This window comes from Notechis scutatus, chromosome Z (genome assembly GCF_049901735.1).
Source record: "Notechis scutatus isolate UNSWTSFEM ecotype Mainland chromosome Z, rNotScu1.2, whole genome shotgun sequence".
Lineage (NCBI taxonomy): Eukaryota > Metazoa > Chordata > Lepidosauria > Squamata > Elapidae > Notechis > Notechis scutatus.
This window is the reverse complement of record NC_142025.1, coordinates 1,736,275-1,754,946: the sequence shown is the minus strand read 5'-3', so window position 1 is coordinate 1,754,946 and position 18,672 is coordinate 1,736,275. Positions and strand designations below refer to the sequence as shown.

The following is an 18,672-nucleotide window of genomic DNA, read 5'->3' as shown; positions in this document are numbered from 1 at the left end:
TCTCTCTCTCTCTCTCTCTCTCTCGCAGGGCTGTTACGGGAGTGGGGGGAGGAAAGGTTAGGCACACGCTGTCTTGGGCTCTTTCGAGCAAAGCCGGGTCTAATCAATAGGCTGGCCAGCTCTTTAAGCCTTGCAAACGGAGGAAAACTCAAAACTTTTGCAACTTCAAACCAGCCGCAGCTTGGGCTCCCTGCCCCTCACCCTACGGGGATTGCGGGTTTTCCGCCCCCTCTCCTCCACCGCAGGCCGACGCAAGCGCAATCGAGCGATTGCACCAAACCCGCCAAAAACCGGGTCAAAAACGTGTTCACCGCGCATCTCACTCGCTCGCTTAAAATAGCTGTTCCTATCGGCAGGAGGCGCTGTTGGCAAACATAACGCACCATGGGTGGAATCGGAGCGCGTGTCAGAGCCAACACGGCATCTATTAGCAACGCGCAGGCGTACTTTCCCCTCCCTGATCGTTGGAGTAACGTTGTGGTTCTCCGGTCCCGGCGAGGCGAGAAAATAGAGCTAGCGGGCGGCGGAAGTAACACCCCACCTGGAAATGCTCCTCCTCTTCCTCCCCCGCCCTCAAGTTCACTTTGTTAACTCCTTCGTGACCGAGTGCGTTTTAATTTACTTTTTTTTCCTATAATATTTTTACACGTTTACGCTGCATTTACAATCTTTGCAAAGAGGTCTCTGGGTGCGCATACACACACATTACACGTATTTTTATTACAATTATTATACTTGGGAATACTAATACATATATATTAGTATATTACATATACTGGCATCTCTTGCAAAAAAAAAACTTGATTCCGAGTCCGACAGAGCAACTTTTCCACACAATAAACTACAACACCCAGAATGGCTCGCGCGTGCTGGCTGAGCACCCTGGAACTTGCAGTCCTTGAACTCTGCAAAAGGGGAGAACCGGCCCACTTGCTCACGTGACGCCCCTCCTAGCTGGACTTTGCCCAGGTCCGAATGGCCGGTGCGGATTGACCCTCGCTGCACCCCATTTTTTCCAAGCGGCCCGAGAGAGGTAGGCAGGGTGCAAACTTCTGTGTTTCCCTGGGCCGCCTCCAAACGTTGCTTTGACTCTGGAGGGGATTGCAAGAAGTTTCGTGAATGCACGATCTGCAACCGTGCGCCCCCAAGCTGGCAAATCAGAAATCAGCTTTGGAAATATAATAATTATGCATCCGTTAATATATAAATACTTGCATCTCTCTCTATTTCCTTATTTATAATTTTATTATAATTATATAATAATTATATATATAATATGTAATATATATTGTATATAAAATAATATGTTGTATATATATATATATATTATAATATAATATATAATATATATAATACAATAGAAACCGGGGAAGGTGGCAAATTTTTGGGAAAAACAGCCATTTTTTCCCCAATCTCCGCCATTTTGTTTCAACAGGTGGACTTCAACTCCCAGAATTCCACGGCCCACAAGCTGTCTGTAAAATTTTGGAGTTAGAAGTGGTACATGTTTGCTTGAGGGATTCTGGGTGGTGAAACCCACTTTGTGCTGGCTGGGGGAATTCTGGGACTTGAAGTCTATACTTCCTTGTAGAGGAATTGTGGGACGTGTTCATGCACACATGTTGGCTTGGGGGAATTCTGGGATTTGAAGTCCACATTTGCTTGCTGGGGAATTCTGGGAGGTGAAAATCCATTTGTGCTTGCTGGGGAATTGTGGGGTTGATGTTTGTACGGGCAGGCAGGCAGGCAGGCAGGCAGGCAGGCAGGCAGGCAGGGGAATTGTGGGACGTGAATTGAACACGTGTTCCCTGGGGAATTCTGGGAGTTGAAGTCCACCCATCTTAAAGTGGCCCAGGCTGAAAAACGCTGATTTAATCCAAGGCAGGGGTCTCCAACCTTGGCCACTTTTAAGACTTGTGGACTTCAACTCCCAGAATCCCTCAGCCAGCTTTGCTGATTCAAACATAGTCCTTGTGAAAGATTTGGGGCTACCCTGAATAAGTCCCTGCTAGGAAGGAGAACTTGTGCAGCGTTGAGAGGGGTCTTTTGGGGGTATCTGTGCATTGCAATGGGTGTAAACTGTGGGACTAATAACCTGGGGGAGGGGGCAGGGTCTGGCTTCCCCTTCTGTCAATCATAGAAGCTGCCTACCAGACTTTAGATCCTGGCCAACCCTGCAAGGTTGTTGGGAGGAGAAAAAAATAGAGGAATAGACACCCCTGTGTGATACAAATCTAGCCATCAACATTTTGCTCTGCAGATATTGATCCAGTGATCTCTTCCGTTCGGAAATCTGATCACTTGTGGCTGTAGGTATCTCAGCTGGAATTCTGCCACTGGATCCTGCCTGGCAGGGAGGTCGTGAAACGTTATGGAAACAACACGGTGTATTAATAACACGTTAAAACATTGCGGAAATAAATGAATAAATAAGGGTCCTTAAGCTGTGGTAGAAAACATGTTGGTTTTGCATTTTCAACGCCTCATTTAAAATAAGTATAATCCTCGTCTTACAACTTTTCGTTTAGTGGCCGTTCAAAGTTACAACAACGGCCCAGAAAAAGGAATTGTGACAGGTTTTTTTTCCACAGTTATGACCGTTGCAGCATCTTCATGGACACACAATCAAAATTCAGTCGTTTGCCACCAGACTCACATTTATGACAGTTGCTTTGTCACGTGATCCCCCTTTGCGACCTTCTGGCAAGCAAAGCAGATGGGGAAGCCGGATTCGCTTAACGACCTTGTGACTTGCTTAACGATCGTAGAGGTTCACTTAACAACGTGGCAAGAAAGGTTGTAACATGGGGCAAAACTCACTTAAGGGCTGTCTCAGCAATGGAAACTTTGAGCTCGATTGTGGTCGTAAATCGAAGACTGAAATTTAAATTAAAATGGACGGCCTTCTTTTAGAGAGAATCCACTGAAGGAAATCTAAATCTATTTTTGGGTTGGGGTGACCTCGTTTTGGATGGTGTCTGGGGCTTTTTCTGCCAACAACAATGGCATCTGCAGCATACAGGTAGACCTCGGCTTATGACTTGCTAAACAAGGAAGTCGTTAAGTGCATCACGCTTGATTTCACAATCACAGCTGTCATTCAGTGAATCGCTCGTTAAGTGAATCCAGATTCCCCTTTGCATGTTGGAAGCCAGCTGGGAAGGCCACAAGTGGCGATCTCGTGACTTGGAGATGCGGCAACCATCATAAACAGGTGCCGTTTCCAAGGGCACAAATTTTGATCCTGTGACTGCGGGGATGGTTCGACAGTCATAAGTGCGAGGACCGGCCACAGGGCCCTTTTAAGTGTGGAAAACGGTGCTAAGTCTCTCTTTTTCAGTGCCGTTCGGACTTCAAACGGTCAGTAAATGAGTGGTTGTAAGCCGAGGACTACCTAAAATATACTTTTCTTGTTTTTGTCCGCATCACCACAGGCCACAACCCCCAACGAACAATTTTTGTTTACTTGAACCCCCTTGAAATTTCCCCAGGGGCCCCGGGCTGAGAAACGCTGCCCTATTGGGAGCTAAAAAGAGGGTTGGACTAGATCGGGGGCCCCAATCCCCCACCAGGCCACCACTGCATCCCATTCCCCCTCCCCCGCCCATCCACCAAGCCGGAAAGTTTGGGGACCGCTGGACTAGATGACCTCTAGGGTCCCCGTCCACCTCTGGGATGCTGGGGTTTGCTCCTCAGTCCCTTTCAGCGGCTCTTGAACCCGCTTCCCTGATCCCCGACTTCCCTCTTTGCAGTTCCCTTGCAGGGCATGTGGGAAGGACGACGCCTGGAGGAGCTGCCCACTCCGGCCTTCACGGTGGACCTGGGCGTGGCCACGAGGAACGCGCAGCGCATGCGGGAGCGATGCCAAGCCCTGGGGGTGGCTCTCAGGCCCCACATGAAGACCCACAAGACGCTGTGAGTGGGCGCGGAGGGTCCCCTGCAGAGTGATGCGCAGCGTGGCTCCCTTGCAGGGGGATCTTCCCTGGGTGGGATTCAGATGCGCGAACAGCCCTCCCCCTCCTCCCTGCAATCCTCTCCCTCCCTCCTAGCACTGATGGATGTTCCCTAGTTGGGTCATGAGATGTCTGCAAGGAAACCACCCAGCTCAGAGAGCACCAGGGACCCCACACTCATCGTTCTCCTCCTCCTCCTCCTCCTCCTCCTCCTCCTCCTCCTCCTCCTCCTCCTCCTCCTCCTCCTTTTCCTCCTCCTCCTCCTCCCTCTTTGCCAACATCCCTCCCTCCTAGCACTGATGGATGTCCCCTAGGTGGGTCACGAGACGCCTGCACGCAAGAAAGACGCCCAGCTCAGAGAGGCCCCGTCAGCCGGATCTCCAGTCTGGGTTTTTTCCCTTTGATGCTTGCTTGTTATCGGCTGCCATAGTAACAGGGACTGGGGGCGAGGAGGGGGGACGAGATGGCACTGGGGTTTGGGAAGAGCGAGAAATGCCCATGGGAACTAAAAGGGAGGTTTGCTCTCGAGAACCGCCGCGCCCGGCTGAAGGGAGTTGTCCAAGGCCAACCGTCCCGTAACTCCAGGTGGCCGAAAACAACGGAAGACGATGGGCCCCCACAGGACGCCCATCTGGGTCATAGATTAGATATTCAGCCTGGGTCCCTGGTGTGGGGAGGGGCGAGGGATCGGGGGTGGGGGGGTGGGGAGACTTTTATCTAACTTTTTGCGCCTCTTGGCTCAGGTCCTGGTTTCCTTTCTCTGCTGCGATTTCAAACTCAGTAAAAGTACTTTTCCTCTACCTCAGTGGAGTCCGCGGGGTGTGTGTGTGTGTGTGTGTGTTCTTCCTTAGGTTTTGAACCGAGGTCGGCCTGACAGCACCAAGGATCCCACCCCAAACACCCTCCTTCCTAGCACTGATGACGTTCCCTAGTTGGGTCATCTGCAACGAAGGCACCCAGAACCCCACAATTTTCCTTCCTTCCTCCCTTTCCTTCCCTTCCCTCCCCTTCCCTCTTCCTTCTTTCCTTTCCTTTCCTCCCCTCCCCTCCTTCCCCTCTTCCTTCCCTGATGATGTTCCCTAGTTGGGTCATGAGACGCCTGCAAGGAACCCAACCCAGCCTCCCCCCCGCCCCCCATCCTCCTCCTTCCTTTGCCTCCCTCGCAGGGAAGGTGGTCGCCTCATGACCGGGGGGCTCCCTGAGGGGAATCGTGGTCTCCACGCTGGCGGAGGCCCGCCACTTTGCCGATGGCGGCTTCGATGACATCCTCTACGCCTACCCGCTGCCCTTCGACAAGGTGGCGGATTGCGCCTCTCTGGCCGAGAAGCTGGAGGCCTTCCAGGTAATGGTGGACAGTCCGCAGGCCCTGGAGCAGCTGAAGGGGAGGCCCCTGCAGACCGGGCGGCCCTGGAAAGTTTGGCTGAAGATCGACTGCGACAACGGACGAGGTACCTTCCCTCCCTCCCGCGGGCCCGGCGGGTAGTCCTCGACTTACGCCCGCGATAGGGAGGACTTTCGTCGCCAAGTGAGACAGTTTGCTAATTGAGCTGCGCCCAATTTTACAACCTCCTTTCGCCATGTTCATTAAATGAATCACTATGGCCATTAAGCGAGTCACGTGGTTTTTAAGCGAATCCGGCTTCTCCCAATTGTCTTTGCTCGCCAGAATCCCGTCGGGGAAGTCGCAAAAGGCGATCACGTGACCCACATCACGGACCCTGCAACCGACGTAAGTTCATGCCGTTTGCCAGTGTTGATCACATGGCCACAGGGACCCTGCAAGGGTCATAAGTATGAGGACTCATCATCAATCCCCTTTTTCAGTGAGGTCTTAACTTCAAACGGTCATGAAGGGAATAGTTGTAAGTCGAGGACCAGCTGTGTCCCCTTAGCCTCCTCTTCCTCCTTTCTGCTAGTCGTGACCCCCAAATCTTACACTAGGGGTCTAGAAAAAAACCTGTGGTGGAAAATAAAGGACACAGAACAGGTAAAAATTGAAATGTCGGCAATACAGACAGTCCTCAACTTATGACCAAAATGGAGTCCAAAATTTCCATTGTTAATCAAGGCAGTTGTTAAGTGAGTTTTGACCCCTTTTACAAACCTTTCAGTCACACTGTTAAGCGAACTGCCCTCTCAAGTTAAGCGAACTTCCCTCTCAAGCTCATCCACTGTTAAATGAATCAACTTATGACCAAAATGGAGTCCAAAATTTCCATTGTTAATCAAGGCAGTTGTTAAGTGAGTTTTGACCCCTTTTACAAACCTTTCAGTCACACTGTTAAGCGAACTGCCCTCACACTGTTAAGCGAACTTCCCTCTCAAGCTCATCCACTGTTAAATGAATCATGCGGTCATTAAGCAAATCTGGCTCCCGCCTCAACTTTCCTTGTCACAAATGGTAATCAAATGATTCCTGGCACACTCCGACCGTCGTAAATACGAGTCAGTTTGCCAAGCGTCTGAAGTTTGATTACGTGACCATGGGGAGGCTGCTACATTCGTAAGTGTGAAAAACAGTCACAAGTCCCTTTTTTCAGTGCCGTTGCAACTTCGAATGGTCACTAAATGAACCACCTGTGGACAAAAAGTCTAGGCCAGGCCCAACTTCCAAAGGAATTCTGGGAATTGCAGTCCACCCATTTTAAACCTGCCAGGAAATCCTGAATCGGCACATATCTGATAAACAAAGAAAAAAATAATACATAAATAAGGAACAAGTCCATATTGAGGAAGCTTATGCCTCTCTCTCCCCCTCTTCCCTCCCAAGCTCATCTCTCTCCCCTCCCCCGGTTAATCAACAGAGTAACGAGTTCGAATCTGCCAGATTCCTTGCACGATAGGGTGCTGTATTTTCTCTTGCTTTCCCATCTTAACAAATTCTAAGATAGACTGCTCCTGAGAGTGGAGATTTTGTTTGTCCGAACTCAAATCTTTAGGTTTCTCAAAGGCTTCAGGCATGTGAGGAGCCAAGCGAAGTCAAGTCAAGATTCACTTTAACAACCGGGTGACTAACTTTACAACTGCAGGGATTTGCTTAACAATGGCGGCCAGAAAGGTCGTAAAATGGGGAAAAACTCAACTTTACAACTGTCTCGCTTTGCAGCGGAAATTTGGGGCTCAATGGTGGTCGTAAGTCGAGGACTTCCTGCGCGGTCGGGAATTGATCCCTTTTTCTCTGCTTTCTTGCAGCCGGCGTGAAACCCTCGGACCCCGCAGCCTTGCAGCTGGCCAAGGCCATCTCCGAGGGCGTGACGGAGCTGGCGGGCATCTATGCCCATTGTGGCAACTCGTACGGGTGCCAGGGGGTGTCAGAAATCCAGTCGGTCGCCCAAAGAACCACGGAGTTTACCCTGAAGTTCATGGAGCAGTACGTGTTTATTCCTTTATTCGTTTCTCTGAGTCCCTGGCTTATTATTATTATTATTATTATTGTATAAATAACTCAAGATGACAAACCTACTATTTTCTGTTTTCCTCACAACAACCCTGTGAAGTGGGCTGGGGAGAGAGAAGGAGGGAGAGAGAGAGAGAGAGAGGGAGGGAGACTGTCCAAAGGTCACCCAGCTGGCTTTTGTGCCCAAAACAAGACTAGAACTCACTGTCGCCTGGTGATTGGCCCAAAGTCACCCAGCCGGATTTCCTGCTTAAGGCAGAACTGGAACTCACTGCAGGATTATAACTCAGTTTTCATCTCATCCGTGTTGCGCGTCTTTGGGCTGCAACGTTTTTGACCCCCCTTTTTTCCTCATGCCATACAGCTAGTCCTCAACTTATAACCACAGTGGAGCCCAAAAGTTCCGCTGCTAAGCGAGACACTTGTTAAATGAGTTTGCCCCACGGAACGATCTTTCTTGCCACCGTTGTTAAGCTATTAACACGGTTGTTAAGTGAATCTGGGGTTTTTTGTTTGACTTCGCTTGTCAGGTGGTCGCAAAAGGGGGATGTGGGACAGCGGCCTCTGAACTTTGATCACGTGACTGTGGGGGACCCTGCAGAGTTCGTAACTCTGAAAAACGGCCATAAATCAAATGTTCACTGCCGTTTGCCAACTTTGAACGGTCACTAAACCAACTGTTGTAAGTCAAGGACTTCCTGTATCTCTTGCACGGCGGAAAAAAACGCATGTCTCTTGACGCCCCCTCCCCAAAAATAACTCCACCCACCCACCCACCCTCAAACCAGGCCTATCCAGCTAAACATCCTTTGTGAAGGTCTGTTCCTGTTGCCCAGTTCCGGTTAAAAGGCTGTAAAAGCTAATCCTTGTTTATGACAGGGTGTAAATGTTAAATGTTTGAACTGAATTGGAGAGGAGGGTGCAAGGTGTTTATTTGCAGGATCTTTCCGTACACCCCTCCTTCCCTCCCCCCAAGCCCTCCCCCCCAAGCCCTTCCCAGAAATTCAGGTGAGCTGAGGCCCCTTTGAAGTTGCCTCTTCAAAGGTCCAGCCGTGTCCAGGTGGCCTTTAGTGGCGCTGGCCCTCCCCTCCCCTCCCCCGCCTTTCCAGGGGCCCCCTCCTTTCCCCCCCACTGGGCTCAGACAAAACTGGGGGGGGGAGGATTTGCACCCCATAGAGGAAAGGCGGGGCGAGATTTTAGTGCTGGGCTGCAAAGGAAACGGAGGGAAAGTTTTGCAAAAGGAATTTGTAGATCCTGAGGATGGAATCCGAAGGAAACAAGGGTGAGGGAGGGGCTTTCTCCGTTTCCTCCCCTCCCTTCAAAACAAGCAGAGAATAAGGTGGCCTGTTTGGATGCCTTGAGGTCCTCCAGTCCACCCCTATGATCCGGGAAGGGAGAAAGGAAGGGAGGGAGAAGAAAGAAGAAGCGAAAAGGAGAGAAAGGCAGAAAGGAAGGAGGCATGACAGAAGGGAGGAAAGAGGAGGAAGGAAAAAGGGGAAGGAGAGAGGAGGAAGGAAGGAATGGAGGGAAGGGGAAGGAAGAGAGGGGTAGGATGAGAAGGAGAAAGAGAAGGAAGGAGAAAAGAAAAGAGGAAGGGAGGGAGGGAAGGGGAAGGAAGGAAGGGGTAGGATGAGAAGGAGAAAGAGAAGGAAGGAGAAAAGAAAAGAGGAAGGGAGGGAGGGAAGGAAAAAGGAAGGAAGGAAAGGAAGCAGATAGAAAGATTGAGAAGGGAAAGATAAAAGGAAAGAAGCGGAAGGAAGGAAGGAAGGAAAAGGAAGCAATTAGAAATGGAAAGATAGAAGGGAAGAGGAGGAAAAAGAAAGAGGGGGAAAGAAAGGAGATAGAAGGAAGGAAAGAAGGGCAGGCGTGGAAAGGAAGCCAGCAGAAAGAAAAGGGAAGGAAGGAGAAAGAGAGTGAGGGATGGCCTTCCTAGCATCACTTCTCCCCCGCAGTCCCACATCCAAGAATCTGGGTCAAATGTTTCCCAGCCAGGCGCCTCCCTCCAAGGGCAGCCTGCAGCTTTGGACAGTGGCTAAAGGCATGGTCGTAAGTTGGGGACCACGTGTATGACAGGAGAGTCCCTTTTGATTCCCTCTCTCAGGCTCCGGGAAGGTGGGGTTCCGTGTCCGAAGTCCAGTATCGGCTCCACCCCTCCTGCAGCCACCCGGTTCCCGCCATGGGCGAGCTCAGCGAAGTCCACCCGGAAATTATATCTTTTACGGTAAGTGGAAGCAACAGAGGTACCCCCCCTTCCCAATCCCCCTTGTACCAGCCCTGTCCCTGAAACGGGCCTGTTTGTCTTGTGGACCTCAAGGGGTCCCACAATGCTCAGTGACACCCCTTGAGATGACAGGTCCTCCCTTCTGCTGTGGGACCATCTAGGTGTCCTCTCTTACCCCCTTGTGCAGGCTGGGCATTATTTTATAATTTCGTTTTATATGTTGTGTCATATTTTTTTAATATTTTTATTATTTTGTTTTATTTTACTTTATATTTCATGTCATTTGTTTATATTTTATTTTATTTATATATTATTACTTTATATTTCATTTTATTTTTTATTTCATTTTATATTTTTACTTCATATTTTCATTTTATTTTTTATATTGTTTTATTTTATATTTTATTTTATTTTTTATATTGTTTTGTTTTACTTATTTTTTATTTTTTATTCTTTGTTTTATATTACTCTATTATTTCATTATTTCACTTTTATTCTTTTATTATATCCCTTTATTATTTTTAAAAAATCAAGGTGGCAAATATCTCCAACACTCCTTTCTCCTCCTCCTCGTTTCCCCACAACAACAACCCTGAAAGGCGGGCTGGGTTGAGAGGGTTGTGGGGAGCTGAGCCAAGCCAAAGTCACCCAGCCGGCTTTAGTGCCTAAGCTGGGACTAGAACTCCCAGCCACCCACTTTCTAGCCTGGTGCCTTAACCACCAGCCCAAACCGTCTCTCTCTCTCTCAGTTGGCCTGACAGGCTAAGCAGATGCAGGTGTTGGGCCTAATGCTTCCCATGTGTCTCAAGCCTTGTTCCAGAGCGGGACCAGGAGGGGAGAAAGGCAGCGCCAGATGACAGCGAAGATCCTGCCGGTTTCTGTTAAGAAACTCCCCCCCCCCCAGCTCTCCCTTCCGGCAGCCAAAGTGGCTGTTTGGGGGCTTCGGAGGCAAAGGACCGCTTGTCTCTACTGACCCTCTTTCATACAATGCAAAATATGAAACATATGAAATTATAGGTGTATGCACTGTGGAAGATGCACGGGGAGAGAGAGAGAGAGAGAGAGAGAGAGATCAGGATTAGAGAGAGAGAGAGAGAGAGAGAGAGAGTAGGTAGATAGATAGATAGATAGATAGATAGATAGATAGATAGATAGAGAGAGAGAGAGAGAGAGATATCCAGGATTAGATAGATAGATAGATAGATAGATAGATAGATAGATAGATAGATAGATAGATAGATAGATAGATAGATAGATAGATAGATAGGTAGGAAGGTAGGTAGGTAGGTAGGTAGATAGATAGATAGATAGATAGATAGATAGATAGATAGATAGATAGATAGATAGATAGATAGATAGATAGATAGATAGATAGAGTAGGTAGGTAGGTAGGTAGATAGATAGATAGATAGATAGATAGATAGATAGAGATAGGTAGGTAGGTAGGTAGGTAGGTAGATAGATAGATAGATAGATAGATAGATAGATAGATAGATAGATAGATAGATAGATAATAGATAGATAGATAGATAGATAGATAGATAGATAGATAGATAGATAGATAGATAGATAGATAGGTAGGTAGGTAGGGATAGATAGATAGATAGATAGATAGATAGATAGATAGATAGATAGATAGATAGATAGATAGATAGATAGATAGATAGATAGATAGATAGATAGATAGATAGATAGATAGATGATAGGTAGGTAGGTAGGTAGGTAGGTAGATAGACAGACAGACAGACAGACAGATAGATAGATAGATAGATAGATAGATAGATAGATAGATAGATGATAGGTAGATAGATAGATAGAGGATGGATAGATAGATAGATAGATAGATAGATAGATAGATAGATAGATAGATAGATAGATGATAGGTAGATGATAGGTAGATAGAGTAGGTAGATAGATAAAAGATGATATAGGCAGAAATGGTAGATAGGCAGACAGACAGACAGTCAGGGAACTCTGGGAATTTAAGTTCACAAACGGTTGAAGAATCACCTGGGTGAGAAATGGTGCACTGCTGTTTTTGCCAGCTGCTTTGCTTCCTTCCTGCCCCTCCGCAACAACCACCCTGCAAGGTAGGAGGATGGTTGGAAGACCACGAGTGGCCCAACAGATTTCCTTCCCTTCCAGATGTCCAGCAGACATTGATTGGCTCCTGTCAGCCTGAGGACGTGGCTGTGCGCGTCTGGACGCGAGTGATCGGTCACTACCCAGACCGCAACCAGTTGTTGGTGGACTGCGGATGGACCGGACTGAGCCTCCACAGCCTGGGTCAGCTGCCAACCGGCTTTGCCCTGGTGGACGGGCACCCAGACCTCAAGTAAAGGAGCTATAATTCCCGGGCACCTGGTTCTTCCTTCCCAGCTGTCCCCGCTTTGCGCCCGAGTCATTCATCTTATCAAGATGTCTCTCCATCAGTCTCTTTATCCATCCCTGTCCCAGATCTCTCTCTCTGTCTGTCTGTCTACAGGTAGTCCTTGGTTTATGACCACAATTGAGCTCAAAATTTCTACTGCTAAACGAGACAGTCGTTATGTGAGTTTAGTTCTGTTTTAATGACCGTCATAAATATGAACCAGTTGTCAAGCATCTGAAATTTGATCATGTAATCATGGGGATATGCTGCAACGATCGTAAGTGTGAAAACTGGTCAAAAGTCCCTTTTTTCAGTGCCATTACAACTTTGAACAGTCACTAAGTGAATGGCTGTAAGTCGAAGAATACCTGTATTCAGTTACCTGCTGTGACATTTATCTATCTTTTTGTCATTGTGACTTTCTTCATTTATCTATTATCTATCATTTATCTATATTTTCTGTCATTTTTACCATTTATTATCATTTCTCTATTATCTAATATCACATCTATCTCTTCATTTATTTATTTATCTATCTAAATCTATTTATTATCTATTATGTATCTAATTTTCTATCTTTCATTTATTATATATTAATGATCTATCCATCCGTCCGTCCGTCCGTCTGTCTATTTCAACAAGTATTTATAGGCTTTCCCTCTGGGCTCCTGTGCAAAAACTGTGTGTGCGCTTGCACGCTTGCGTGCCAACACCCAGAAGGCAATGCCCCCTCCCCCACGCCTCCTATGCATGTGCACGCAGTCCCCACCCACCCACCCCGCTGCCCCCTTACCTGCACTGAGCCTCACAGCTGATTTTGGGCCGGTTTGAGGCCTTTTGGCCTCCCAGAGGCTTCGGGAAGGCTTCTGCAGGCTTTGCAGGCCAAAAACTAGGCCCATTCCGTCACTTCTGGTATTTCCGGAAAAACAGGAAGTGACAAAACAGGCCTAGTTTTCGGCCTGAAAAGCTTGCAGAAGCCTACCTGAAGCCTCTGGGAGGCTGAAAAAGGCTTCAAACCGCCCAAAAATCAGCTGTGAGGTGCAGGCATGTGCAGTGATTTAAGTTTGCTTGCAGCTCGCGTGCCGACACAAATGGCTCTGCATGCCCCATTTTATGACATGCCACAGTTATTAAGTGAATCCCTGGAGTAGTTCAGTTAGGAATACAGTTGTTAAGCGAATCCGGCTTCCCCCGTTGACTTTGCTGGTCACCAAATGTGATCACGTGACTCCGGGACACTGCAACCGTCGTAAATATGAGTCAGCTGCCAAGCGCCTGAATTTTGATCACGTGTCCAGGGGGGGATGCTGCAACAGTTGTTAGCGTGCGGTTGTAACTTCAAATGGTCACTAAATGAACCGTTGTAAGTCGAAGACTACCTGCCACAGTCTCCTACCTTGGGCAGGGTGTTGGACTAGATGACCTCTAAAGTCCCTTCCAACACCAGAATTCTGTGAAAGGGCAGTCTTCAAAAGGAGACATTCGCAAAGCGAAAATCCTATCCGGGAGGAAACAAGGCTTCCGACCTTCCTTTGCAGATTGGCGGGGATGACCCAGGAGCACGGAAGAATCGAACCCATGACCGGGGAGCTGGATTTTGCCAAGTTCCCTCTGGGCAGCCTCCTGGCTCTGATTCCTTATCACGTAAGTCTGGCTTGGACCTAGAAACAGACATCCCCGTCCTTGCTGGTTTCCTGTTGGTCTAACTGCTCCCGAAGTTGCATTCACACAATCCATTTAACCTGGATTCTGAATCATCTATTTTTTTCCCCCTCTGCACAATGCCCAGAACCCTAAATTAACCAACCTGGCAGGGTTCCCATGACATTCGGCCACAAATGCACCCTAACCCAGGGTAATCGCAAGCAGGTTCTCCCCCCGCCTCCCCCCCGGGTTGTGTGAATGCATTCTCTGGGCCTTTTTTTTTAATTTTCTTGACCCCCGGGGGGAAGAGTGCTTGCCAACAGAGCTAGCCATGTTTCTGAATGTCTCATTTTTCTCTCTCTTTGTCTTTGCAACTGGGGGGGGTTGTTTGCTCTGCCCAAACGACAGGCGTGTGCCACGGCCGCGATGCACCCCGTCTTCTTCGTCCATAGCGGGGGTTGTGTGGTGGAGACGTGGAGGCCTGTGCGAGGCTGGTAGAAAGACAGGATGAAGAAGATGCGCAGATCTTGGCCTGTGGAAGCCTTCGAGAGTCTTCAGGTGATACATTCCCACAATCGTTTGGACTTTCCGCTGGTGCGGGAATGTCCGGTTTCAACTTCCCAAGGTCTGAATTGGTGACTTAGCTGTATGTAAAGTCCACTCCGGGTCAAGCCAGGATTCCCCTGGTTGCTGAACCGTCCAACTCCTATCAAGCCACGAATGGTGGCTTATACAGGCATGACCAACTTAAGTCGGTGAAACTATTCTGTTTGTGAAAAGAAAGATCCACCTGACCAGCAGAGGTTGTCCTTGACATACGCCCATTGCTAAATGAGACTGTTGTTAAGTGAGTTTTGCCCCATTTTACAACCTTTCTTGCCACCTCCGTTGTTAAGTTAGTCACATGGTTGTTAAGTCAATCTGGCTTTCCAGTTGACTTTGTTTGTCAGAAGGTCGCGAAAGGGGATCACCTGACCTCCCCCCCCCATGGGACACTGCAACCGCCATAAATATGAACCGGTTGCCAATTGTCTGCGGCAGTAATTAAGTGTGGAAAATGGTCATAAGTCACCTTTTTCACTGCTGTTGTGACTTTAAACGGTCGCTAAATGAATGATTGTAAGTCGATGTATTAATGGCGTTCCTGTTGTTTTTTTAGAAATGCGTGCAAAGCCTTCGAGGAAGGAGGAAGGACCCCTTTCCTCATCAAGGCACAGGATTAGGGGTAGAGTAGTCCATCCCTAAGATGTAGACTAGATAGATGGGCCCAGGCCTGATCCCACAGGGTCTAAACCTGGTTGTTAAAGAATTTGCAGTTTTCAAAAACATCTAACAGGCATTCATGTTGCGGGTGTCACATGGAGACACCCTGCAAATTGGAAATCAAGGCAGCCTTCCCTAGTGGGAAGCTGAAGGGGCGGAGCTTCAGCCATGAGGCCACGCCCACCCTCTCACAGATTTGATACCCCTCCGAGGATCCCCCCGTTGATGCTGCTGTGACCCCCATTTTCAGATTCTTCCCCCAAACCTGAAGACAATCTCTAAGGACATCGATCCGTTTTGATCCCCAGAAGCCCACTCCTCTTAAAGCCTGCAGGCTGGGGGATTCTGGGAGTTGAAGTCCATCCCTCTTAGAGCATCTTAACATTTCTGATGTTGAGAAACGCTCCGACTTGTCCTACACCCCAATTTTGTATTTTCTGAGGCGCAGAATCAAAATTAGCGTAGCAATTTTTTTTATATTCAATTCCCAGTATGCCGTTGGTCCTTCCGTGCTAACCCTGGTTCCTAAGAAGAATCCATGAGGGAAGCAACTTTAGAACTAAGGAGAAATTTCCTCACAGCGAGAACAATTAATCAGTGGAACTCCTTGCCTCCAGAAGTTGTGGATGCTCCAACACTGGAGGTTTTAAAAGAAGAGACTGGATAGTCGTTTGTCCCAGGTGGAATAAGGACTCTTACTCTCGCTTGAGCAACGGGTTGGACTAGATGACCGCCAGGGTCCCTTCTAACTCTGTTATTCTGCTATAAGCAGGATCCATTGCATTCTCCCCCATGCATGTTCACTGCAAAAGCCACCCAGTCCGTTAGTCCACATTAAGGAAGAAGGAAGCCTGGGGATGAATCGATTCTTGATGCCCGCTGCCCTCGCGGGACTTCAAAAGAGGACGTCATAAAATTCAAGGGCCTTTTCTGGGGGGGAGGAAACCGATGGCACCTTCCTCCCACCTCTCTGATCTCCCCCAACGACCCCTTTGAAGTGGCCCATTGTGGTCCTTCTTTGCATCCTGCAGAGAAAAAACACACAACCCTGCCAATTGTCAAATTGGGCAGGTACAAACTTCCAGGCCAGAGAGGCTAGCTGTAAAAAGCCTTGTAAATGGTCGACAATAAATTGCAAATTCCTCTTTTTCTTTAAATCTCCCAAGGCATTCCTGTTTGGGATCAATTCTTTTATTTCTGGAATTAATATTATTTTACTCAAATGTTTCTACAACCCGTCTCCCCTGGAAAGTGACACGGGGGGCGCCTGACAGATGATAAAAAGACAAATAACTCAAGTTATTAAAATCACACAAATTAACATTTTAAGACTACTTTTTTTAAAACAATGCTGCTGTTTTGCAATTTGAGGAATAGCCATTCTGCCTTTTCGTTTCCTTTCTTGAAAAGTTGCAAGTTCCAGCATGTTGTTTTCTGTTTCTTCTTCCCTTGTGGTGCTTTATTTGATGAGACTTTTATTTTGTGGCATTTTATGATTATATTTTTTTTTATGCAGAATCCGTTCGGGCACTTTGCAGCAGGCAAGATGATGATGATGATGATGATATAAGGCAATCAGATAACAGGAGGCAAGGACTGGGGACAGGTTGTGAGAGATAGCTGATCTTGGAAGGTGGAAGCGCCAGTCAGAAGCTGACCTGTTTTGTGGTCAGATGGGAGACCACCAGGAGATCTGAGTATGACATTCCCGATTTCAAAACAGAAAGAAAAATTACCCCAAAAGGAATGATAAACCATTTAAGTGTACATAAAGTTCCCAAGGTTGAAAAAAAAACCTAGTAGAAAACTGGAGACCCCATTGCAATGGGATATGAGACCACCTTGGGTAGGGTAGCATTTGGGACCAGTAGTTATGACCATTTTTCAGACTTACGACCATCGCAGCCTCCCCATGATCATGTGATCAAAATTCAGAGGCTTGGCAAATCACTCAATTTATGACAATGTCACATGTTTCCCTTTTGCGACCTTTTTGACAAGTAAAATCAACGAGGAAGCCAGATTCCACTTAATGACCATGTTACTCAGCAACTGCAGGGATTCACTTAGCAGCTGCGGCAGGGCAGGTTGTAAATCGGAGCAAAATTCACTTAACAACCGTCTCACTTAGCAAAAGAAGTTTTGGGTTCCCTTTCCTCCCATTTTATTCCGTTACATAAACGTGGACACAGGGATAGTAACATTTAGAAAAACGTGATTTGTGACTGGTCTTGGCTCCATTGTGGTCATAAGTCAAGCACTGGCGAATATGTCTTTAGTGTCTCAGATCAAAGCTTCAGCAAGCAAAGGTTGATGTTAACAAAATAAAATAAAAACAGTTTTACAACAAAGTGTGTCCAATTTTTATTTTTTCTTAACCATGGCTTCTTCCCATATTATTCCACTACACAAATTGGGACAGGCTAGGAAAAAAAATGATTTACTGTCTACCATAAATTGATTTAAATCTGTGTTGCAGTCTTTCCTGTGGGGTCTTTTGATTGCAATTCAGGCACTTAGCAACGAGGATTTATTTAAAACGCTTTCACCGTACCTGATTTCATATACTTTATGCATTCAGAAGGAATGTGGTAGCTTTTCCCCCCCCAGCTAACGATTTTATGAAAAGGCATGAAATTTTGTAAAGTCATAATTGATGCATCCAAAAGGAATGTCGTAGCTCTTTTTCTATAGCAATTTTATATAAAGGCACCAGGTACAGCTAAGGTACAGCTTGCTAGCCAAAAAAATAAACCAATCGGCAATTTGATAATAACTTACCAATTTCTCATTTTGTTTTTAATTTTTAAAGCAGGAGCTTTTATGACATTTTCTCTTCCTCCGTCTTTAAGGAAGAATCTCTCTGGCTGGCCCCCTCCCATACTCCCTAGCCCCCCCCTTTGTCTCCTGCAAGAGACCGGAAATACATCTCCTGGAATTTGGGGAGGGGGCCAGTAGGGTCCGAAGATTGCAGAGATCAAAGGAGGGGAAAGAAAGGCCTGTGGGTCAATTCTCAAAGCCCCCTGCTTGGAGGGCCTGGGACAAGTTTATGTCCTGCACTTCAGGGTCTCAGCCATAACCCAAATAGCTGAAGGGGGGGAGACCCCTCCACCCTGGCTTTAATTGTGGAGGCTGGACTGCCCAGTCAGGAGCAATTTTGGATTCAGGGATTCTGGCTGCAACTGAGAGCAGAATTCAGAATTTGGTTAAGCCCCCTACCAGAGTCACTAAAAGTGATTGGGCGTCCGTGTAAATTCTCTAATTAAATGGGCTGAATAATATTCCCTAAATAATAATAACTATGCTTGTTTTTAAGAAGAGATTGGCACAAACGTATGTCTGAAATGCTATAGGGGCTCTGCCTGAGCAAGGGGATTGGACTAGAAGACCTCAAAAGGTCCCTTCCAGCTCTGTTATTCTGTTTTATAGAATTTATATTATATAATTACAGAACTATAATTATAAACTATAGAATTTATATTCTATAATATAATTACAGAACTATAATTAGAGAATTTACATTGTATAATTTAATTATAGAATTATAATTATATAAGGCTATACATATTTTATATGAAAGAAATATTCTAATTATTCTCTAAATAAATGAACTTGAGTGAATTAATAAAATGAAATAAAATACAGGTAACCCTTAACTTACAACCGTTTGTTTAGTGATCATTCAAAGTTACAATGGTAGTAAAAAAAGGGGACTTATGACCATTTTTCACACTTATGACCATTGTAGCATCCCCGGGGTCACCTGATCAAAATTGGCTGCTTGGCAACTGTCTCATATTTATGACGGTTTGCAATGTCCCAT

The 18,672-nt window shown here is 46.9% G+C and overlaps 1 protein-coding gene across 1 annotated transcript; it reads left to right on the top strand.

Moving 5' to 3' along the window:
* Positions 1–842: 842 nt before the first annotated feature.
* LOC113425518 (D-serine dehydratase-like) lies at positions 843–17,200 on the top strand. Its single transcript, XM_026687690.2, is given in 11 exon segments — positions 843–1,033; positions 3,753–3,915; positions 5,120–5,141; positions 5,143–5,401; positions 7,146–7,323; positions 9,452–9,501; positions 9,504–9,551; positions 9,554–9,571; positions 11,717–11,906; positions 13,481–13,586; positions 13,995–17,200. Coding segments are annotated over 10 exon segments (1,110 nt in total). The 5' UTR covers positions 843–1,033; positions 3,753–3,766; the 3' UTR covers positions 14,085–17,200.
* Positions 17,201–18,672: the final 1,472 nt, after the last annotated feature.